This window comes from Pteropus medius, unplaced genomic scaffold (assembly GCF_902729225.1).
Source record: "Pteropus medius unplaced genomic scaffold, Ma_sr-lr_union100, whole genome shotgun sequence".
Classification (NCBI taxonomy): domain Eukaryota; kingdom Metazoa; phylum Chordata; class Mammalia; order Chiroptera; family Pteropodidae; genus Pteropus; species Pteropus medius.
The window spans coordinates 11,403,281-11,427,260 of NW_024351543.1; the positions used below are offsets into that span (position 1 = coordinate 11,403,281).

A 23,980-nucleotide genomic window follows, 5' to 3' on the forward strand; every position below is an offset into this window, starting at 1 on the left:
GGAATATAAATTAACCACTCTGTTAAGAGTTTTAAATTTTTAATTGTAAACTGATTTTTAAAATTTTTTCACTTGGGGAATTTAAAATGTGAAAAAATATTTGGCACAAAATAGGTCATTTGAAAGTTTAGTTAAAATCTGGTCACTATCTAGAATGTGTTTCTTTTAGGACCTTACGTAATTTTCTTTAGCATGAATCTGCAGGTCCATGATTTATGTTTTGTATGATTATCTTAGTATTTTTAACTGATTATTTTGGACCAGCCATAGAAAAACCGTAATCCTCTCAGTTCAATAAAATAGCTATTCAAATAAAACAAAATTTTTGTCTTACCTAAAAGCTGTGCTGATTGTTAATATATAAATCAACTTTTTAATTTTCTTGGAATTGTTGAGTGAATAAGTAGATATCTTCTTTCTGTGTGGTATATAATAATGTGTTCCTTTGGCTTTTCAAAAAAATTTAAAGTTAAAATTTTCGAGGTAATTTTAGATTCATATGCAATTTTGAGAAATAGTACAAAGAGATCCTCTATCTAGTTTTCCCCAAATGTAACATCTTGCAAAACTATAGTACAATATCACAACCAGGATATTGACCTTGATACAGTCAGAATACAGAGCACATTCATCACCGTAAGAGACCTGTCATGTTGCCCTTTTATAGTCATATCTACCACTTTCCTTACCTTGTCCCAAGGCCTGGTAATCAGTAATCTGTTCTCCATTCTATAATTTTGCCATTATAAGAATGTTATATAAATGGAATTGTATAGTATGAATGAAACCTTTTGGAATTATGCTTTTTCACTCAGCATAATTTCTTTGAGATTCATCCAAGTGGTTGCATGTGCCAGTAGTTTGCTCCTCCTTTGCCTTTTTTAAATTAAAAATTGTGGTAAAATACATAACATAAAATTTGACTTTTTTAAGTAGAGAATTTAGTGGTATTAAGTACATTCAGATTATTGTGCTACCGTCACCATGTATCCACAGAACTCTTTTCATCTTGTAGAACTGAAACTCCAGACTCATTAAACGCCCCAATTCCCCCACCCCACTCCCAACCCCTGGCAACCACCCTTCTATTTTCTGTCTCTATGAATTTGACTACTCTAGGTACCTCATATAAGTAGAATCATACAGTATTTGTCTTTTTGTGACTGGCTTATTTCACTTAGCATATAGCCACAAGGTTCATACATGTTGTAGCATGTATCAGAATGTCCTTCCTTTTTAAGCCTGAATAGTATTCCATTGTATGAATGTACCACCACATTTTGTTTCTCAATCATCTGTTGATAGATACTTGGTTTGCTTTCACCCTTTGGCTATTGTTAATAATGCCACTATGAACATAAAGTTGCAAATATCTCTTCGTGACCCTTCTTTCATTTCCTGCATAATGTGGTAATTTTATGTTTAATTTTTTGAGGAACAGCCATATTGTGTTCCACAGCAGCTGCACCATTTTCCACTGCCATACAGACTGCACAGTTTTTCTACATCTTTACCACCATTTTCCACTGCCATACAGACTGCACAGTTTTTCTACATCTTTACCAACATTCGTTTTCTGTTGTTTTGATATTAGCCATCCGAACATGCGTGAACTGGTCCTCCCTTGACTTGTAAAAAGACAGTTTAAAAATGGTCAGTGACTACCTAATGCATCACTTGTCTCTAGTTTCTAGTTCAAGATTTAAATTTAGTAACTTCACGAAGGAACATGGCCATTATTTTCATGTTAAAGTTCAGTTTTCTTTAGTTCTTCCTTCACTGATTCTAGTGGTCATGCTTCTAGCCCTGAGGCTGTTTCAGACACCAGGTGGCTATGTGTAGAACAGATACATACGAGGATGTCCCTGTAGCCCACCATAAGACTCACACCCATTCTGACTAAAGATAATTGTGCCCCATGAGGTTAGAAGAATAATAAACCTGTTGCCCAAAAGTTCAGCCTATTATTCCTATCTTTCAGGCTTCTTGACACTAGAATTTGGGGATAGGTCAGGGGTGAAGAATTATTTAGATCTTCACAAGCATGTACTTTTTAACCTTAAAAAAAAAAACTACTGTAGGAGCTATAATTGAATGTGACCACAAGGGTAGTGATTATATGGTCAGGTAATACAGAGGATTTTAGTTCTAGCGTGAATACATTTGGTCCAATTATAAGGTATTTTAGTAGTCTTCAAACTTTGTGGTGAAACGAGAGAACTTACAGGATATATTTTATTTTCCCATCCATAATTATGGGAGGTAAAATTAAAAGGTCCAAAAGTAAAGATAAAATCTACTGTTATAAGATGTGGAAGAGGAGCAAATGGCATGTATGAGCATTTGCTAGAATTCCTAGTTTCAAATTGGTCTGTTCCTAAGAGACCTTTCATATTCAGTGGTGTTGCTTACGTAGCGCACGTTGTGACAGTGATCACTGATGCCGTTCCACGTGGTGATGCATGGCTGACCCTGCACGCAGATACCAGTAACCAAAAGCATCTAACCCAGCAGACATTAAAGTGACTGTCAACAGATGGGAAAGTGTTGTGTTTTATTGTCTTAATGTTATGTTTGTTATTAATGTAAGGGAGTGTTAATATTAGCTTGAAGTATTAGGGTAAAGCCTTGTAATATTAGAAACTCAAATTATTAATTCGCAGGCAGACTCGAGACATGTCATATGGTGTGAATTGTTGAAAGGAAGTTAAGTAGTGATGTTGCAGTTTGGGCAAACAAGAAGTAGAACTTCCCTAAGACTACTTTTCAGCAGCATCTCTGAGATGACAGCGAACATAATTGTGACCTTCACTGAGCTGTGATATAGAAAAAGTATGCAAGGCTTTCGAAACCAAAAAGAATTGGATTCATTTTCTGGCTTTGCCACTTACTGTGACTCTGGGCCAAAAGGAAAAAAAAAAAAAAATGTGGGTTTTCAGAGCTTCAATTTTCTAATCCATGAAATGAGGATAAGACAACTACAGGGTAGATAAGTATAATATAGAAGGACTTAATTTATGTGTATATAACAGTTCCTGCCATATAGCTGAAGCTACACAGATGGTAGTTCTATCCTTTCTTATTTCCTTACTCCCAGTTTCGTTGCAGAATAGAATTAGAATGATTTAAAAATTTGTCCAGCTACTTGGCCATCAGTAACTAAGCAGTTGGCCCATTTCTAAACCCAACAAACTGAAAGGAAAGTTACCTGTTTTAGTTTAACTTTTTGGATTAATGGGAATGCTGGCAGAAAACATTAAACATATGAACAAACATGTAGAGAAAGGCTTTTTCAGATAGCCCAGCTGTCGGGTCCCTGCATAGACTGCTTGGGTATGTTTTGAAGTCTGAGTTATTTTATTACACAGAGTAGATCTGATTTGCCACCGATGAACAGAGTGTGTTCCCGCTTCTGTAAGGTCACAGCAGTTGTGAGATTCAGGCAGCGGCAGGGCGAATACAAACGGCAACACGAGCTGGCTTCTCCTGCGCCTTCCCTGTTGCCTTACGCTCTGCAGACATTGCTTCACACCACGGACCCCCGTGAGCCAGTGCCCAGGGATGAGCGCTGCTGTTACCCCTTCTATTTTCCAGATGAAGAAGGAAGCTGAGGCATAGATAAGTCAATATGTGCCAGGACTCAGAAGCCAGATTCCAAACACATAGTCCGCCACCCTCTTTAGGTGGACTGTATTATTTTTGTCAATGTGGTTTTTTTTGTTTTTCACATTTTGAAGATAGATCAGAAAACCAAATTACTCTTAATTGTATTTAATTAGTAAAAGAGGTCCTTGAGAATCCCTTTAGAAATCAGCTATTTTTAATTAAATGGTATTTGAGGAATGTTTTGACATACTACTTGGAGAAAAATCACAGCCTGTATTAAAATACCTTGTATAAGTGGTGAGTTTTCTTCTAAAACGTACCCCCTCCCCTCCAAAAAAATCAAGTATATTCTTGAATAAGCTAGTTAAACGTGAAATGGGTTTTGTTCGGTTGGTTGGTACTAAGGATGTCACTGCGGTGCACTTTGTTTTAATGTTACTGCTGTCTTCATCTCCCCTTTCCTGTTTTCTTCCTTGACTGGAAAAGAAAGATTTATTTTCCTGCCTGATGTAATAAGCATGTTTTGCCGAATTTATGCACGATTAACCAGTTTCTATTAAAATTCTCTTCTGGAGACATATATCCATGTAACTTCGTATTTCCTCCCATATCTAACTGCTTGTTTCCAAGCTTTTAATGCTGCCTTGTTTTCTGTGCCTTTATCTTTGTTTATTTGAATTAGGTTCGTCTCTGCTCCCTTTCACTTGCTCTTATTTCTGTGCCATTCTTTTCCTTGCAACCCTGTCTAAAACCAGGCCCTAGAGAAACAGAAAGAATACATTGCCTGCCTTAGGAATGAGCGAGATACGCTCAGGGAGGAGCTGGCTGACCTGAAGGAGACAGTGAAGACAGGAGAGGTACGTTAGCATTAGCCTGGAGCTCATGTTCCTCACTGCCTTTTTCTTCCTTCCTTTTGTCCTGTCATCTTTCCTGGCCTGAGTACAAACCACAGTGGTTATTCTTCAATCCAGATTTGGTTGGGTTAAGTCATTTCTTCTGTAGAGCTATATTCCATATAACTAGTTCTAACCAGGTTTTACTTGTGCCAAACATGTATTGTCACAGAGTCACCTCAGAAAGCATACAGCTTAGGACCATCTTTTGTGATGGTGGTTTTTTTCCTTCCCCACAGAAACATGGCTTAGTTATAATCCCTGACGGCACTCCCAATGGCGACGTCAGTCACGAACCAGCGGTCGGAGCCATCGCTGTGGTGTCTCAGGAAGCCGCTCAGGTCTTGGAGTCAGCAGGAGAAGGTCCACTGGGTAAGATATTGGTTGCTGTGTTGGCTCAGATCAACGTTACGCTGTTAGACTTCCAGCTTGTTCATGTCCCATCTTGGAAAACAAAAACAGCACAGGGCTGTCTGAGCCTTACCTAGATCCTTAACAGAAGAAATGTGGGCACATTGTCTTCAGACATCCCTGACCTTGGGAGGCCAGCATTTGGACCATTCTAAGGCCCGTGGGTGGAAGCACTGCGGGTGCACACAGTGGCCTTTGCACTTAAATACAAACCTCCTGTGAAGAGCTAATCCAGCACACACCCGTCCCAGGGAGTCTGTGGGCTGCTAGGTGACTTTCCAAGTATGTTTTCTTCCTGGAACATCTGGTTTTTATGTTCTGCTGTTTATCCCAGGGTTCTGTAGCTTTTTGCTACCTCATTTCTTAAGGCAAGAAACAGATGACCAAGAAGACAGCTATCAGAGGAGTGTTATTTCTAGAGCAAGGCTTCTGAGCCTCTTAAAGATTAAGCCTCTTAAATGTAACCCTTTGAGAATCTAATGACGCGTCTCTCAGGAAACCACACAGATGGCCATCCCTTGGCCTCCACTAAGAATCCTGCTCTAGAAGAAGCAGATGGCACAGATAGATAATGCATCACCAGCACACTTTTATTTACTAAAAATCATCGTTTTTCTCTTTTTCTTCTTGTTTTCATATATCTGTAGGTTTCCTAATGAGTAAGGTATAGTGTAAGAGTGGAGGAAGCCGAAAAACTTTTAAAAAGTTAGTAAGTACATTCTCTAATGTACAGAATTCCAGAAATGTAATTGTAGAGCACTTCGGTAAAGCAGAGGGTATAGCTAGGCGGGTGAGGGCTGCTCTAGAGAATGGACTGACTGCACAGCTATGGGCAGCTCAGCGTTTCCTCTGCTTGTTTGGAAGGTACTGAAGAAACCAGAACTTATATTTAGCTGTGATCCTAGTTGGTTGTGAGGGGCGCTGGCTAGGTGTCAGCTGCTGCTTTTACACATCTATGGGTTTCCCCTCAGCCCAAGGGGCCCGTTAATGGGTGCTTGAGAAGAAACAGCCCTCACTGCAGGCCAGGAACCAGCCCTAGTGATCCTGCTACCAAGCCTCCGATCAGCCCTTGACGGCCCCCATCCCAGAGCTGCTGCCCTCCCTCCCCCAGTAGTCTTTGGGGGCCTTTGCTTCTTCCAGCATTGTCCCTCTTGTTTCCTTGGTTCCAGCTTCCCCTCTCAGGCCCACTCTTAATCCCTGTTTTCTGTTTCCTATTTTGTTTTCTCCTGCTGAGGGCTTAATTAAGCCTGTGGGAGTATCCTTGGCATTTGAGTTGTCTGTCTACGAGTGAAAGCTTGCAGTTTTGAAACAAGGAAATGATCTTTGTACTTCAGTTTGTCTTTAAGTGGAAAATCACTGCTCTTGGAAGCAAATGTTGTATTTAGTGCCCTGATAAATATCAGTTGTGTGAAAATATGTGAATAGTTAGGTACTTTTCCTTAATACCTTTAAAACCTTTGTGTCTTTTGATAGTCAGAGTTTTAAGTTTATCAGATAATGTTCGCTGTTTTTGAATTTGAATAATTATTTTTTATTGCTTATTTAATACATCATTACAAATTGAGTGTACAACTTTTTTTTTATCTGTTTTAGATGTAAGGCTACGAAAACTGGCTGGAGAAAAGGAAGAGCTGCTTTCACAGGTAAAGGCTTTCTTCTCAGTGGAGGTGATGTTAATAATAACTGACTGAGTCACGTGTTAAAATGGTAGTGAACTAATGTACACCAGGAAAACGTGCTATTTCAAATGTCAGTACTCAAGTAATATTTGAAGGATGCAAAGATAATTCCTATTTTACCTCTTTGTTTCCTAGTCTTCAAGAAAAACTTACAGGACACATAGTTTGAGGCTGAAATAGTTCTGCCAAGCTTGTTATGAAGACAGAAGTGCCCGGCTCTGCCTCTTCCATCTTTACCTCTGACCATTCTTCTTTTTTTTTTTTTTTTAAAGCTAATTCTTTTGGTGTATATTGTCCTTGTATATTTGTATATAACATGCATATGCTGCTTCTTGATTATTCTGTTTTGGGCATTCTCCGTTGCCATCCCTCTGTAGTAGATGAGCATTTAGCTTTCTTTCATCCGGTGTTCCTGCCACAGACGTACACTTCCCTTTCCCACATCCTTCTAGTAAAGGAACTGTGTCATTCCAGTCTGTTTACGTTATTAGAGTTCTGTAAACACCACTCACAGTGGAGCCATGTAGCTTCCTAGGATTGCCTTTCATCTCTTTCACAACTTTTTCTTTCCTCTAAAGTTAATATTGTGGTTTTTCTTTTCATTCACTTGCTTTTCTGTGTTTATTACTAGTTTAGCTGCAGACTTTCCAACAGTAGTTTAAATCCAAGCTTAGTGTTTTCAGATGCAGCAGATCCTCCCTCAGTTCCATCCTTTTGATTCTGAGAGCCTCTGACTCCTCCCGTTCTGAACTCCCTCAGTACAGAGGCATGTCCGCCCTTCATCGTCTGCTGGGGTTTCCCCTACCTGTGGTTTAGGTTGGCTTCCCTTTTTGCGATCTTTAATGCCTTCCTCCTTTTTCATTCATTCTTTTAATTTTGGTACATCCTCTAGTAACTTCCTGAGAAAAGGGTATGTGGCTGTGAATTTTTCTTAACTTTGGAGGCCTGAAAATGTCTTCATATTGTCCTCTTACTTGATCTAACAGTTGGGGTACAGAATTCGCTCTCGCGTGTGCTCACGCGCTCCCTCTCTCTCTCTCTCTCTCTCCGCCCCCCCCCATCCCCCCTTTTCCCTCTCTTTCAAAGAAATTGCTTCATTGTCTTCTGGCTTCCAATATGGCTGTTTAGAATTTCAAGGACACTTTGATTTTTGACCTTTTGTACGTGACCCCTATTCCCCACCTCTGGAAAGTTGTATCATACTCTTTCTCCCTTGTGTTCTGAAATTTCACAGTGATGTGGTTTGGAGTTTTCATGCATGGTATGGGCCCCTGTCGGTTCTAGGAATCCCTGTCCTTCAGTTATGGGAAAATTTCTTGAATGATTTCTCTCCATATTCTGTGTTATCTCTTTTGGAAACTCCTATTCAGTCATTCAGATGTTGAATGAGATTCCACTATTTAACAGGCACAGTTATTTGGGATATTTCAATGAATAAATTAGTTAAAAAAAAAAATAGTCCCTGCTCTAGTGGACCCTATATTATAATGGAGACCAGGACAATAAACAACAAACATAATAAGTAAATTATATGCTGTGTTGGAGGTTCGTGTGAATGCATTATTGTTTCTCCAGCCGCATTTAGCTGCATTGGTGCAGGCTTTTACCAGGCAAGTATAATAAGACAGAGGAAGTGAAGGCGAGTGCAAGAGAGTGATGATGGACCTAGAGATTAAACCGGGTAAGGATGTTTGAGGGGACATCCAGGAAGACATGAAGGCATAGTGGAAAGAAGATGGGAGCAATGGGTTACAGGTGCCAGTGGGATTGAAGGATTTTTGGAGTCGGGGTCCAGAGAGAATGAGCTAGAAAGACCTGGAATCGTGGTTAGAAGAGAACATGGAGTCTACGGTCATGCTACTCTGAACACGCCCGATCCCATTTGATCTCGGAAGCTAAGCAGGGTCAGGCCTGGTTAGTACTTGGATGAGAGACCACCTAGGAAGACCAGGTGCTGTAGGCATAAAAAAAAGAAAAAAAAAAAAAGAAGGAAGAGAACATAGATCAGAATTATGTAGGGTTTGTAGGTATCTAATGATGACATATATAGTACATGACTGTGGGAGTAAGTGGCTGAGGGCAAGAAAGGATAGATGGCAAGATCCTTGGAGAGGAGGTATTTTGGGAACTGAGACATCAGTTGTAGGAGAAATCCTCTACTTAGACGTATTTTGAAATTGCCAAGAATTAAGATAGAAATAGTCTCAAGGGAGTGTGAGTCAGGAGCTAAAATGACGGAGAAGGAGTGGGATGATGGCAATGAGGAAGGTTAGTTTACATAATTCGAAGAGATGAGATTAGGAACTGGGAATTTTAGGGCGGATAGAGGGAGGACAGTTTGGCAACAGCGGGGAAAGCAAGAGGACAGCTGTTCCATTTTTAGGCTTGGTGGTAGGTGGGCCGTGGGAAGAAAACAGCCAGTGGTTTGGAGAACTGCAGAGGGAGGAAGCAGGGTTCGACTGGAGCACTAGGGCGAAGAGTGCCCAGAGAAGGGGGTGAGGGGCCTTTGCTGACGACAGAATGGCCATCCAGAGGGCACGGGGAGGAGTTTCAGGCTTTGGGAAAGGTAAGAGGCGAAGACAGGAGGGTAGGGGTTGTACGGAGCCTTTTGGGGAAGACTGCAGGAGAAGAAGGAGGACCCTTTTTGAGATGGACATACACAGGAATGACGGGGATAATGACATTAGTCCTGGTTTATGCAAGGCAGATGGTCACGGTGCCCCCATGTGTGTTGAAGGGCAGAGGTGCCTGGAAAACATGGATTTAGTCCTAGTGCTGAGGCCTTCTCTGGACTCCTCTTGATGGAGTTGGGGACACAGTTCGGGAAGCCACCAGCATGCAGACTCACCCTTGAACCTTGATGAAGGATGAAGGAGCTTTGGGGAGGCTTGGTCTCGGTGCCAGAGGTGCTCCGCTAGTGCAGAGGTGGGTGGGGTGGGTAGACATGCTCTGAATTGTGCTTGCTCTGGTGATGAGTCGTTTGTAGGCATCTGGGGAAACACAGCTGGTTCTGAAGGAGAGGACGTTAAACCGCTGGCAGTTACGCCCTAACTTACTTATTGTTTCTCTCCTGTTTTTCCATCTCTTTTGCTCTACTTTTGGAAGGTTTTTTCAACTTTATCTTTTTCATACTTTTATTGAGTTTCTATTCCTGCAGCCATTTCAAGGATGTAGATATTTTCACTTATCTTAGAGAATTTATGTTGGTTGGTTTGTTTTCTGATGTTTTCTTCTGTCTGCAGTTTATTTCCTTCCTTCCAGATGCTCTTTTATGTATGTTTATTTGGTCTTTAAGAGTGGGGAACTAAAAAGCTGATGGGCAGCTCTGAGCATATGGATGGGGCTCATCCAAGTTTTTGTGAAGATTGATGTGGCCGGGTGTTTTGTTGGGAACCCTCAATGTGGGAATGTTGGTCTTTTATTTTAGGCTAGTTGGAGAATTCTAAAGATATCTTCCAGTCTCCTGCCTGAGGGTACAGGCCCAGCTGCCTGCATTCAGGGGTGGAGTAGAGACCTCAGCTTTATCTATTCACCTAATCTCCTTATTTTCCATGTATGGGACGCCTCTCTCCACTGGGCCTTATTGTTTTCCCAACTCAGAGTCTCTTTTATTTTTATTTTTTAGTTTTTTTTTATTTTGCAAATTAAAAAACCCCAGCTTTTTTAGGGTCTAACTGGTGTCAAATAAGCTGTACATACTAAAGTGTACAAATGTTAGTTTCTATTAGTTTCCTAGGGCTGCCATGACAAAGTACCACAAACAGATTGACTTATATCAACAGAAATGTGTTGTGTCACAGTTCTGGAGAGTAGAGATGCAAGATCAAGGTATTGGCAGTGTTGGTTTCTTCTGAGGCTCGTGCGGGGAAATCTGTTTTATACTTCTTTTCTAGCTTCTGGTGGTTTACTGGCCATCTTTCTCATCCTTTGGCTCATAGGTAGCATTCTCTGCGTCTTTACATTGTCTTCCCTCTGTATGTGTCTATCTCTTTACCTGGCATTCTTTTTATAAGGACAGGAGCCATACTAGATTAGGGATCCACCCTATTCCAATGTGACCTCATCTCAGCCTAATTGCATCTTTAACAACTCTGTTTCTAAAGTCCTGGAGGTTGGGACTTCAGCATAATGAATTTGGGGGAGACACAGTTCAGATCATAACATTACCTACGAAATGATGACCACAGTCAAGATGGTGAAAATATTCATAACTCCCCAAGAGTGTCTGTGTCCCTTTGTAAACCTTCTTTCCTGTGCCTCCCTCCCTCCCTCTCCAGGCAACCACTGATCTGTTTCTGTCACTTTAGATTAGTTTATATTTTCTGGAATTTTAGGTAATTGAAACACATCTTTCACACAGCATACCTGTTTTGAGATTCAGCCATGTTGTTTCATGTATCATAGTACTTTCCCTTTCTATGCCTGGTAGCAATTCCATTGAATAGATGTACCACAGCTTGTTTACCCTCCTGTTGATGGACATTTGGGTTATTTTTAGTTTTCATTATTATGAATGAGCTACTATGAACATCTTTTATTTTGAGTAAAATAAGGTAGACTTTGTAGCTTAAACTCAAAAATGTATTTCCAGTGATTTCTGTATACAGAAAAATTTCCAGATAAGAAATTTAACCTAACTCTAAAACAAAACAAAAACATCTAACTGCTCATAGAATTTCCATTTTTAATAAAAGGAACAAAAAATACTGAGAAGTGATGTCTAAAAAACCTATAGAAATAATAAAACAGAGCTATTTTTAATGGGAAACCTGGGCCTAGTGCCCACTCCTTTTGGTATTTGTTCATAGCTTATCTCAAGCACCTTTAACAGTGCGTCCCCCATAATGGGCACACAAGAACATCGTTCTGAGCGAGCGTTTTGGCTCATGAGGATCAGCCATGCTCTGTGATGTGGCCGTTGGGCCAAGCATCTTTTGGGGGACTGGCTCTTCCTGACGAGCCTCGTTTCTCCCTCAGATTAGGAAACTGAAGCTGCAGCTGGAGGAAGAGCGGCAGAAGTGCTCCAGGAGTGACGGCACGGCAGGGGACCTGGCGGCACTGCAGAACGGCTCAGACTTGCAGTTCATCGAAATGCAGAGTAGGTCTTGGGGGACAGGCCAGTCCCAGTCTGTGCGTAGGCCGTGTCCCAGGAGCGGGACCGTAAGCTGGCTGCCAGCGTCTTGTAATTCACAGTAGTCAAGGAAAGCTGTGTCCCAGAGATTGGTTAGTCCTCCGTTAGTCCAGAATAGTAGTCCTGGTCAGTGATGGAGCCAGCAGCAGCTCCTACTAGTCTCTGTGCTCCGGGGGATAATGAGAGGACTTGCCCCCTGCTAGGCGAAGTGATTTCTAGAAACGTTTTGCAAATAGTGACATCCTGACAGTCCTCTTCCATACCTGTGTCAACATGAAGCTCAGTGCAGCACCTTTCTAGTTATAATTTTTTTTCATGGAATTTATCTTAGAATAATTGGAGGGATATATTTGGTACTAACTCACACTAATGTTGAGTAGTTTCAAAGTGTTCTCACAAGTTTTTTTGTTAAATTAATTTTTATTAGATAGAATTTAAAACAAGGCCACAAAGTAAGCCTATTCAGTGTACCTGAATGATCCCAGTTTTCCTCCCTTTCTAATTTTGACCCCATGTTATTTTAAAATGCCTAATGTATTCACAGTAATTCCCATGGTAGGGAGAGTTCAGAAACAATTCATATATAGTTAGATACTGTATAACAGGGGTCCCCTGTGTTATGGACCAGTACCGTTTCGTGGCCTGTTAGGAACCAGGCCGCACAGCAGGAGGTGAGTGGCGGGCAGGCGAGCAAAGCTTCATTTGTATTTGCAGCCGCTCCGCAGCGCTAGCATCACCGCCTCAGCTCCGCCTCAGATCGTCAGGTGTTAGATTCTCACAGGAGCACCAGTCCCTGGTGCCAAAAAGGTTGGGGGCCACAGCTATATAATTCACGGATGGGAAGACTTTTATTTTTCCAATTCGAATAGTGGTTTTTCTGATATCTTATTTTAAGATACTGGTTATTCCATGGACATTTCCTCTAAATATTCTGAATTAGGCTAAATAGAAAAGACTTTTAGGGTTAATGCTTATTAATACTATTAATACTAACTCTTCAGGTTGGTATTAATAGTCATTTCCTTTATCGGATATCTGTAAGGACCCTTGTGATACTTCCTGGTGAATATTTTGTTGTAGGAATATCACTTTGACATAGAGGGTAGATGAAGACAGGGGCATGAAAAAGGGCAGGCTGACTAGTTAGGAGGCTGTGATGGTGAGCTGAACCAGCACAATGGCTATCAACAGTCTTAGAGAGGGAGCGGGTATAGATTTGAAATAGATTGGCCTAAGCAGCAAAATCAAAAAGAGTCATATTAAGGGGGAATGCGCATGCATTTATGTGTGAAGCAGAGAAAAGTACCAGCTCAGCCATGAAGGAGAGCTGAGCAGAACCAGGCTGGGCCTGGCTGGTAAAGACAAAAGTGGGCAGCTTCCCTGCACTGGAAGGGCTGGAAGGAACACTGCCTGGCTGTTGAGTAGGGTGTTTCGGAATGGAATTTCAAAATGTGTGAAATGGCTGAGGTAAAAGACTTACACTTTTGAAAACAGGAAGGCATGGGTGGTTTGGAGAGCGAGAGAGCAGCAGCACATTTTGATAATAAATTGCTGGGTTGAAGAATTAAAAACTAAGATCCTGAAGCTTCTGTTTTAGAGGCCAGGAATAGGGATTGCTCTCTTTGACTCCCAGAGGTGGCTTTAAGGAGCGGGTTTTATAATTCCATTACTTTTAGGACAACAGTAACTATCCAGTTAGAACAGCCTTTTGCACTGAAGATTTTAAAGGTAGTTATAACCTTAGTTATGTGGAACAACAGAAAAGTTCTTGGGTTATAATTGTTTTATCTCTTGTAACCTTATAATTCCTACCCTATAATCATTTCAGAGTGATTTTTGTTAAATTCGGCTTGCTGGAGGGATTTTTTTTTCTCCCTGTCATTTCTAAACATCTTTTTAAATGATTTAATTCTCATATATTTACTGATTTATAGCTCTACCCATATCACATTATCATGCTTTTGAAAAGCAAATATTTATTAAGCATATGCTGTGTGCAAAGTACTTGGCTAGATACAGAGTAGATTCCAGAATACTAAGACAGAGCCCCTCTCCTTACATACATATATAATGTTAAGAAAGCATGATAAATGTTAAAAAAGAGAGTGCAAATAAAATGCAACAAGGGAAGAAGTTACAGCTAACTAAGGAGAGTCATGAAGGAGGTGAAAATTTAATGTAACCTTGAAGGCTGCTTAAGACTTAAATCAGAGGGGAGAAGGGGAGGCTTGAGGCATAGAGAGCAGGAGGACTGGAAGGTGGTGGGGGTGGGGGTGGGGGCAGGGCTGTGGCCAGGGAAACCAGAGGGCCCAGTCCTGGGGTCACAGAGGCTCCCTGGGCCACAGGGCTGCAGATAAGGCTCTGTGACTGCCCAGTGCTCTACCTATACACACCATGGGGCGAATAGTGAATGTTGTTCTAACTCCTCATCCAAGGGATGCTGTTGGAACACAAGTGCTAGAGCTTCTCGTAGTATCCACAGTTCCAGAGCCTCAGCTGCCGGAGATGCTGTGCTTGCCCCGTATGCATGTTTTGTCTTCTTAAACTGCATGGTCCTCTCCGGTGCGGCAGGGGGCGTCACTGCCTGAGATGATTCAGATGACTTTACCTGAAAGATGATTCATTCTTCTCTTCTGTTCTAGGAGATGCCAATAGACAAATTAGTGAATACAAGTTTAAGCTTTCAAAAGCAGAACAGGATATAACCACCTTAGAACAAAGTGTAAGTACTTCTATATGGTACCAAGTGATTTAAATTCCTTGAAAACACATCTGCTTCCTGCATCTTAGTGGCTAACCCCATGAGTGCCTGGGTTTCTTTGGGCTGCCTTTATAGTTGGATCTCTAGAAAAGCTCTATATTAAAAGCGGGAAAGCAAGCAGAGAACACCTGGCAGGGCACTTCAGCCTTCTGTTTTCTGTAAAAATGTAGAAAACTGTAGCTATAATTCTTATTGTAGATATTTCACAAGAATTCAAGAGGATTGTAGTTTATAACAAAATGCCTCATGGTACATTTCAACACGTCTAAAAACTTTTCCATTCAGTGAGTCTCCTCCTGCGATGTTACTTTGGCGCTTAAACAACATAGTCATCATAAAACTAACATGGGAAATCTGCCCTATAATAACTCTATAGCTGTAATCCGTTGGGGACATTACTTGATTTATAAATAGCAGTCGGGCTCTGAGAGGACCTATGACTCACCCTAAGGGGACTTGTTAGTGTTAGATTACTTGGAATTTAAATGACATTGCATTTCCACCTTGGCTGCAAAAAAGTAGTGGCTCCCAGTGCCCATTACCAGAGGCCCCTGTTCTCATTTTTACAGATTAGTCGGCTCGAGGGACAGGTGCTCAGATACAAAACCGCTGCCGAGAATGCTGAGAAAGTGGAGGATGAACTGAAGGCGGAAAAGAGAAAGCTACAGCGAGAGGTATTTGTTTTTATATGCTTTCTGGGATACATTCCTAAAAAGACAAATTCCTCTGAAAATAATTCTTTGCTGCCTAAGGAAGTTGATCCTGGGTCCAATCTTAAGGAAACAGCGGTGGAGTCACTTATTCTCCTGTTGGTTTTTGACCTGCACAGTGATTGCCATTTACTTTTATGTTTTGGTCAGTTCGATAATAAGAAAAAGGATAGTTTTTATTTTTGTTTTAGATCAGGTCTGTTTCTCCAACTTCTGTATGTCCTGTCCGTGATGAATGCTCAGCATCATTATTTAACCTCTAGCTGACTGAAAAAACAATTTAAGCCGTGGGATGCTGTGCAAGGCCGTCAGTTGGCAGTGCTTTCGTTTCCCAAAAAGTTGAAAATAAAGTTCCTGGGTTTTCTTTCTGACCCTGTGAAGTGACTCGAGTTCTTCCTGTCTCCAGTTACGAACAGCATTGGACAAGATTGAGGAGATGGAGATGACCAACAGCCACCTGGCCAAGCGGCTGGAGAAGATGAAGGCCAATAGGACAGCACTTCTGGCCCAGCAATAGAGAGGCCACCCTTCCACCTGGGGGCTGCTTCTGGGGCTCCACCCAGAAGGACTGACTTTTTGTCCACTGACACAAAGCCTTTTCAGTACTGTTTGAGTTTTGTCATTAACATAGCCACCTTTGTATTTTATAATTTATGAGAGAATGAAACAGTTTTGAATCTTCATGGATGAACACTTTGGCTTTTGTTTGTAGTTTGATTCTAGACTAAGAACTGGTCCATGATGTTTTTATTTTTTATTTCTATAATTTTAAAATCAAGTTTACTCACCATTTTCCCCCGGCTGCCTCAATGACTGGGCACTCAGAGGCCTTGGCCCGGGTTCTAGAGGACAGCGATTCTGTGAGCGCTGAGATACTTGCTGGAGACCTCAGAAAACACAAGTGCCTTCCCCACAGTGCAATTCAGACTTCAGCTCTCTCCCGTGGTCAAAAGACATTTACCCTTAATATCAGATAGCATTTATATTTTAGTGAAGAAGAGTTCACAGGTGGGGAATATATGTTTCATTCAAATTTATATGTTTGGAGGAAAAGCCTTTTTTGTAAAATATTTATATAAGAAAATGTTAGAAAAAGATATGGGGAGTGTATATAAAACTTGCTTTATTGCATGGGGCAGGGGAAGTCTGAGGCCTAACACTCTTAGAGTAAGAGTAGGGTCCTTAGTCTTCAACATCAGCTGTGCTGTATCTTGTAAAGTATTTCATCTGCTGCTGCTTTGTGGAACGAAACCTCAGACAAGCCCAGTGGGGAGGAGGGCAGAGCAGGCAGGTCGGAAATCTGCCTGAAGGTTCTATTAAATACACCCTTTTGCTGACCACAGTTGGCTACTGGCACATTCATTTTGTTAGCGGGGCCTTCAAAGCAAATCATGGCAACCATGCCCTCTTACCTTGCTTCTCTTCTCTCCTTTCAAAGGAAAAATAATCTGGAATATAGAACTTTTTAAGAACTTTCATCTCTAAAGGTACCCAGTTCAAGAGGTTTTTATCATCGAGTGTAGCCCCTTTGCAGGATTTGTGATTCTCTTTTGCTCTCAGTATCAAGGTGATTTTGTGGAAATGATTATTGTATCTTCAGTGTGTTTACACAGAAAAAACACTGAGGAAAGTCTTATGAAATGAGGTCACATAAGAATAAATTAGACCAGAAACTAGATAATAAAGTTAACTCAATGTGAATAAAACCTCTAATAATCATTCCCTTCTTTAGAGTAATTAGCCCTTTGTTTTTAAAATATAGAAACCAATCTCCTGAACTAAGATGATTTCCTATAGATTTTCTTTCTAGTAGTAGTAACCACAGTTGTTCGTGTAGGAGTGGGGTGGGGGGCGGCATGTGTGAAATGCAGATTTATCCTAGAATCCCAGTCGGAACCAATACACTGTGTGGTCCAGCCCTAGAGGCCTTGGAAACCGCTCTTCCTCTTCATCCACAGTCACGCGGCCTGTGCCCCTCCCAGGCTCCTGGACTCTCACTTCTGAGATGCCCTGGTCTACCTTTCAGAAGTTCCCGGTGTTAGAACCTGATCTTGCCTCTTGTGGCAGAACAAGTATGTCTGTCTGTCTCAGTCTTTTCCACATGGAATGGCTCCACTTCTTCATAAGACAGAGTTTTCTGTTCTTTCCAACAGAACTTTCTTCATTTGAGTCTTGAAATCTGGATTTTACCTCCAAACTATAGGCATTCTTCCTCCCTGTGCACACTGCACATTTGTTTCTATTAATGCAGGTTAGTATTAAAGTAGCTTATTTTAATGGCACTTATAGTTTAGCTTTGTATTTTTACATCATTCTTCAAATAAGAATACCTAGAGTTTTCTTTATCTGAAGCTGGTAGTAGTCATAAGTCATTAACAAAGTGGGCTACCTTAAAAACTCATGTTGGACAAGGACTATTTTCTCAAGTCTTTTTTTTAATAAAGAATAAATTCGTTACTCTTTGGTTACTGAAGGTATTAACAGATTATAAATTTAGCTTTCTCCATAGGCAGTGTCATCAGAGCCTCTAATATGTTCAGGACCTCTTTTAAAAGGCACCTGAACTAACATAATATCTATCGTATGATCTATGAAATTTTCAAGCACTTTTTGGAAATCTTATCAGATGCTCAGGGGGCTTTCAAATTGCTTTTGGGATTCTTCAACACAATCAGATATATACTAAGTGAAAATCAATCTAGAAAAACTTTTAAGTTTAATGAAATTAAATAAGAAATCATGTTTGACACATCTGACAATTTATTTAATCAACTCACCATGCATACGGAGTGCTACTAGTTAGTGTGAGTCTTCAATCTTAAGACCTACCAACATCAGGATACAAAGGAAGAACAACACACGCAGAGTCCACAAATGACCATATTTAACACCTCTCAAAGACTTTGTACAGATCGGGCAGGTTGGCAAGCTGCAGGATATTTCCATCTTCCGTGAAATGTTTAGGAGGCAGAAGGTGTGAGCGGAAGGCTTTATAGACAATGTGTTCCACAGTCCACTTCCAGGGGTTTGCAGTCGAGCCAGGCACTTCACTCTGAAAGACATGTTTGATGTCATAAACCTCCCCGTGTGCATCCCAACGTACACTGGCGTCCTGCCTGACATGCACTGGGCTGGGAAAGTCTTAGTAGCTTTTAACGGCCTGCGCTCCCTCATGCTTGTGAGGCAGCCTCTCTGGGCCGGCCTCCTAGAGAGCCTATCAGCCTGAACGTGAGAGACGAGATGGGGGAAAAGAAGGAAGCCACAGCTCTCGAGACCTTCTCCCCTGGAACCAAGTTCCCATGCAGGGAGGAGGAGTTTGTTTTGGAAGGATCTAATAGAACGTCTTATCCTGACTGTCATGTTCAGATAGCACCATTAAATTTGGGGGTTTTCATGCAGCCCTGTTTTCAAAAAGCTGCACAGGTAAGAAATGAAAACAATGAGGATTATTGTGCTCCGCTCTTCCTCTCCCACATCTGAGCCTTAGCTGTCTCATGGACAAGAAAATGTTCTTTCTCATCCATCCTTTTCTTGAAGTAAATTTTCTCAGTCAAATGCCATACTCTCAGCACAGTTCGGTAAATGTGCTGCCTTACCTCCTCCACTGGCCTGAGATAGTCCCTGGGGCCAACAGGACCTAGGACTGAATCTCTGCTCCAACACCTATGCATGCCACCTGTCCCTTCGTTTCCTCACCTGTGAAACGAGTGTATCACTTCACCTCAGAGGATGACTTAAGTAATCACCGAGCGTGGTTATGGATGTAAGGTCGCTACCTTTAGTTCTTAAGACTATTTCAATCCCCAGGGTCCCCACCCAACCAAACCCTCCGAAATAGGTGCTGACTGAAAAACACTGTCATCTGATTGGAAAGTGATGAGGAAGCATAAGAAACCCAGGCCCTTTTTGCGTCAAGCTGACTTTCCATAAGAAAAGCTGTCGTCTCACCTCGCTCAGTCCAGCTCCGTTTTCTTGGGAAATCAGTGGTTAGGTGTAGAATAAGGCAAAAGCTAAAAGAGACCAGGGAGATTGGCCTGGAATCTGAGGACTGTGGCTACACGTAAGGACTAACACTGGGAGATAGGACCCACTGGCCCTGGACAAACTAACTCAGCCTCTCATCTCTTACTGTGATGGCTTGTGTTTTTACAGCTGACAGTGGGATCACTCTCTAACTGATCTCCAGCAGAAGAAAAAACTCATGAATAAAAGCTGACCATTGTGCTTAAACCTTATGTGCAATGAAATCCTAGGAATTTAGAGATGGGCACGTTTCATCTAAAGGTGGTGTGAGAGCCCATCCCATCCTGGGTGCTAACATGCATCTGCACAGTACCTGCTGGCCTGAGAGCGTCGACTCCTCAGATACGTACTGCTTCCGGATGGAGTAAAACATAGCACATTCTTTACTGAGGCTTTCAAAACATTCCTTTTCTTCGTCCCAGTTCACCTGATCCAAAGAGAATTCAATACGTCAACATAAGTATGCGTTTTAAACACACTTCATTCTAAATAGAGATCACACGACTTTAAAGCTAAATGCGACTTTTTAGGCATTAAAGCTATAAATTGGAACTGCTGAATACTGCTTGCGGGGAGATGGGGACGGGAGGGAGCCTTTAGGTGTTTTACCCTTTCTACCTTTATCATTCCAAGTAAAGGTGGGGCCCGGTGCCTCCCACCCCCAGCACCCACATACTTGTTAATGGCTTGATCACTTGCCTCAGTGGCTAGTCGAAGAATGAAGATAGGCAGACCCTCTAATGGGGGCACGTAGTTGTCGATCAGAAGGGGTAATCCAATCAGGTTCCCTTCCTACTTGCAGGAAAAAAGGTCAAGACGAGGGGACAAGAAATAATGCTATTACAGTTTAAATAAATTCCATTTCCACAGACCCTCCTCAAGATCTTGACTGGCCTCATACCTGTCATTCTGGTGACCAGGTGCATGACTGGGCTACACACTGGGGACAGGAGAGCTAAGCACTTTTTAAAAGAGTTTTTTGTCCTGACATGTAGCAGAACAACCTTTTCTTCAGATGTGCTCACCAACCAAAGAACATATCAAGAACGAAAACCCCAAAGATCAAGGGGTAAGAGGAGAGTGCGTGGCTCAGCATCATCGCATTCACTATGGCCCGCAGGGGCTGTGGGGTTCAGCCCTCCCTCCTGCCTGCATCCTTCACCCTGGGAACAGGAATGGGCATGAATGGGTGATAAAACTGTTGTGTAACTAGAAATGCAAATGCCGAGTCTCCTCCTGATCTTGGACCAACTACAGAACTTGATTCCTACCTGAAGAATACAAGAGACATAAAAATGGCTGTCACACACCTCGTCAATTTCCAAAGAGAAGTAGTCTGCGAGCATCTCAGTCTTCTTTTTCAGAAACTCAACTATGTATTCGGCAAGTCCTTCCTTGGGGCCATCTTCCTCTGTCCAGCCACTCTCGGGACTGTCTAGAGCGAGCATGGCGAGGTCAAAGAGCGGTGCCGGCTCCTGGGGAGCAGCAAGAACATTAGGCAGCAAGCGTTAACAGGGCGCCCAAATGAAGCCTGAGCTCCCACGAGACCAGTGTCAGAAAAGCCACAAAACCATGACCACAGCAGGAGGTGGAACCCACCAATCTAACACTTCGCACAGAAACAACAAAACGCACCACAAAACCTCTTTCTCCACCCATGGCCCTTTCAACAGAGACGATGCGACAGACAGACAACCCGCTGAACAGGTGCGATGGGTGAGGCTGTGAGGAGGCACTTTCTTTTTGTGTAGCTTTAAGGACTCCACTTACTTTCACATTTATAGAAAATCACCAAGCAGATCATTCATTTCTTTCTACTGCCTTATCCATAACTAAAGCAAGGGAGGGTGAATAGGTTAAATAGAATGACATTTCAAGTAAATTATCTGATTAGACAGAAGACTGAAATCTATTGTCAAAAATAAGATGCCTAAATTTTCTTCCATTTCTCTCTTTCTGACATGGTTACATTTTCCCTTTACATGTTACAAACCCATAGTACACTGTTTTTATTTTTTCATAATATTTTTCAATTATTCAAAAAGACCTAATAATCCTAAATGTTTATACACTCAATAACAGAGCTTTAAAATATGAAGGATAAAACTAACAGAACTGCAAAGAGAAACAGACAAATTCATGATTATAGCTGGAGGTTTTAATACCCCTTTCTCAATAACTGACAGAACAAGCAGACAAACAACCAGGACATAGAAGATTTGAGCATCACTATCAACTGATATACATGCCATTTATAGAACATTCTACTCAACAAGACCAGAAGACAAATTCTTTCCAAGTACACATGAGACATTTATCAACATAGACCGTACTTTGGGCCGTAAGACATCTCGACAAGTGTAAAAGGATTCGAATATGTTCTCTGACCAAATGGTAGGAATCAATAACAAAATCTCTGGAAAATCTCCAGTAATCACAAACTAAATAACATACTTCTAAATAACTTGAGGGACAAAAAAAAAAAAAAGGAGGGGGGCGGAAATTGTAGAGTATTTTAGACTGAATGAAAATAAAAACAACTTATCAAAGTTTGTGGGAAGCTGCTAAAGCAGCACTTAGGGGAAAATTTATGGCACTTAACATCTATCTTAGAAAAGAAAGATTGCAAACCAGGGACCTCAGCTTCCACCGTGAGGAATGTGAAACAGAAGAACAAATTAAACCTAAAATAAGTAGAAGAAAGGAAATAGTAAAGATCAGAGCAGAAATAATCAAAAAAAGAAAAATCAATGAAATAAAAGTTCTTTGGGATCAATAAAACTGACGAACCTCTAGCCAACTGATGAAGTAAAAAGAAAAGTAAAAAGAAAATAAAATTATCAAGAATAAGAATGAGAGAGGTTATTTCACTATAGATCTATGGAAATTCAAAGAATAACAAATATTATAAACAACTTCAAGCCAACGGATTTGAAAACCTAAATGAACAAATTCTTTCGAAGAAAAAAGTGCCAAGGCTGAGTTAAGAAGAAAAAGTTAACCTGAATAGATCTCTATCTATGAAAGAAATTGAATTTTTAGTTAAAAACCTCCCTTCTCAGAAAGCTCCAGACTCAAATGGCTTCACTGGTGAATTCTACCAAACATTTAAGGAATAAACACCAATTTTACACAATCTTTCGGAAGACGGAAAAGGAGGGACTACTGACTATCTCATTCTGTGAGACCAGATTACCCTGATACCAAAACCTGACAAAGATAATACAAGAAAACTACAAACCAATATCGTAATTCATGACCACAGATGAAAGAATCGTAAACAAAATTTTAGCAAATCAATTCCAATAATATAAAAAGGATAATACATTAGATCAGGCACAAGCAAGGTTCATCCCAGGAATGCAAGACTGGTTTAATATATGAAAACCAATATAACTCACTACATTAACAAACTAAAAAAGACAAACCATATATTTTAACAGATACAGAAAAAGCAGGTGAAAAAATTCAACATCCATTCTTGAATAAAAATTCTAAGCAAACACAACTTCATACGGGGCAGATACAAAAAAAAAACTCCACCTACAGCAGAAAGCATAGTTAATGGTGAAAGACTGAATGCTTTTGCTCTAACATCAGGAACAAGAGAAAGATTTTCATTCTCACCACTTCATTCCACATTGTACTAAGGTTCTAGCCAGTGCAATCAAGTGAGAGAAAGAAAAAAAAGCCATCCAGATTAGACTGGACAGGAAGAAATAAAACTTTCTTTATTCACAGATGCTATGATCATCTACATAGAAAATCTGATGAAATCTATAAAAAAGTTACTAGAACTAATAAGTGAGTTTAATGAGGTTGTGCAAGATACACACACGATCAATGTACAAAAACACCTGTATTTCTATATACTAGCAACTAACGACTGGAAATTTTTTAAAAATACCATTTACAATAGCATCAAAAAATTTGAAATATTAAGGGATAAATCTAACAAAAGATTTTCTGGGGGAGAGGAAAAAAAAAAGATTTTTCTCTCCAAATTGATCTACAGATTCAATGCAATCCCACTAAAAATTCCATAAAGCTTTTTTTGTAGAGTATGGCACACATAAAAAATAAAATATGAAATTACATAGATATGGAGTATGATATTAATTCTAAAATTAGGCAATGAAAAAGTCTTGGAAGAAATGGACTAAAGTTGTTGGTTGGGATTGTGTTTAGGTCACAGGCTTTAGAGAACATTTCTATTTTTATCTCTTTCCAAGTTTTCTTAAGTAGATATACTAATTTCTAAAATAATTAATAAACATTCTTTAAGTTGGCTAGCAAATGACTGTTCTGCTTTGTATAAAACTATTATCATTAAAGATACCTCCATATGTAAATCATAATACAAGAAACTATCCTAAGCATATTTAGAAAAATTTAATATATTACAACTAAGGTAAAACTATTCTATTCAGAAATAACCAATTGTTGAAATTTCAGAAATGAGAAGCAAGAAATAAACTTACCGATAACCTCAGAACACCAAAATTGGCAAAATCATAAATGAGTATCTGGTAGAACAGTTCTTCACTGAAAATAAAAATGAAGTGACTTGAAGGAAAAGCTGAATCCATGCATGAGAGCCCAGCAGCAGGCACAAAGGGAGAATTAAGCCCCCGAACACGAGTAGGACGCGGAGATGGTCCTGCCCTGCTGCGGGACTGTTTACAGTCTACCCACATGGCCTTTCCCTCAAGGAGCTGGGTTCCGGCCTGCACTGAAGCAAGGGCTCGGGTTGGCCACCCCCCCTC

General features: G+C 40.8%; 2 protein-coding genes and 1 non-coding gene across 29 annotated transcripts in view; 2 read left to right on the forward strand and 1 right to left on the reverse strand.

Moving 5' to 3' along the window:
* LRRFIP2 (LRR binding FLII interacting protein 2) overlaps window positions 1–16,533 on the forward strand; it is a 100,920-nt gene extending 84,387 nt beyond the window's left edge. For 22 of the 26 annotated variants that reach the window (XM_039843338.1, XM_039843341.1, XM_039843334.1 and 19 more), the window contains 7 exons: window positions 4,362–4,463; window positions 4,739–4,871; window positions 6,504–6,553; window positions 11,567–11,687; window positions 14,363–14,442; window positions 15,051–15,155; window positions 15,598–16,533. In XM_039843338.1, coding sequence (XP_039699272.1) covers window positions 4,362–4,463; window positions 4,739–4,871; window positions 6,504–6,553; window positions 11,567–11,687; window positions 14,363–14,442; window positions 15,051–15,155; window positions 15,598–15,708 — 702 coding nt within the window. In that variant the 3' untranslated portion in view covers window positions 15,709–16,533. The remainder of the gene's footprint in view (window positions 1–4,361; window positions 4,464–4,738; window positions 4,872–6,503; window positions 6,554–11,566; window positions 11,688–14,362; window positions 14,443–15,050; window positions 15,156–15,597) is intronic. The other 4 variants (XM_039843345.1, XM_039843344.1, XM_039843362.1 and 1 more) reach the window with 1 other exon arrangement.
* LOC120586920 (5S ribosomal RNA) lies at window positions 8,434–8,552 on the forward strand. Its single transcript, XR_005648833.1, has one exon. It is a non-coding gene; the product is annotated as a 5S ribosomal RNA (ribosomal RNA).
* Window positions 16,534–17,890: 1,357 nt separating the features above from the next.
* Window positions 17,891–23,980, reverse strand: part of MLH1 (mutL homolog 1) — a 35,883-nt gene continuing 29,793 nt past the window's right edge. For both annotated transcript variants that reach the window (XM_039843331.1, XM_039843333.1), the window contains exons 15-19: window positions 23,696–23,759; window positions 20,525–20,689; window positions 19,914–20,006; window positions 19,528–19,641; window positions 17,891–18,243 (exon numbers count right to left, since the gene is read on the reverse strand). In XM_039843331.1, coding sequence (XP_039699265.1) covers window positions 18,076–18,243; window positions 19,528–19,641; window positions 19,914–20,006; window positions 20,525–20,689; window positions 23,696–23,759 — 604 coding nt within the window. In that variant the 3' untranslated portion in view covers window positions 17,891–18,075. The remainder of the gene's footprint in view (window positions 18,244–19,527; window positions 19,642–19,913; window positions 20,007–20,524; window positions 20,690–23,695; window positions 23,760–23,980) is intronic.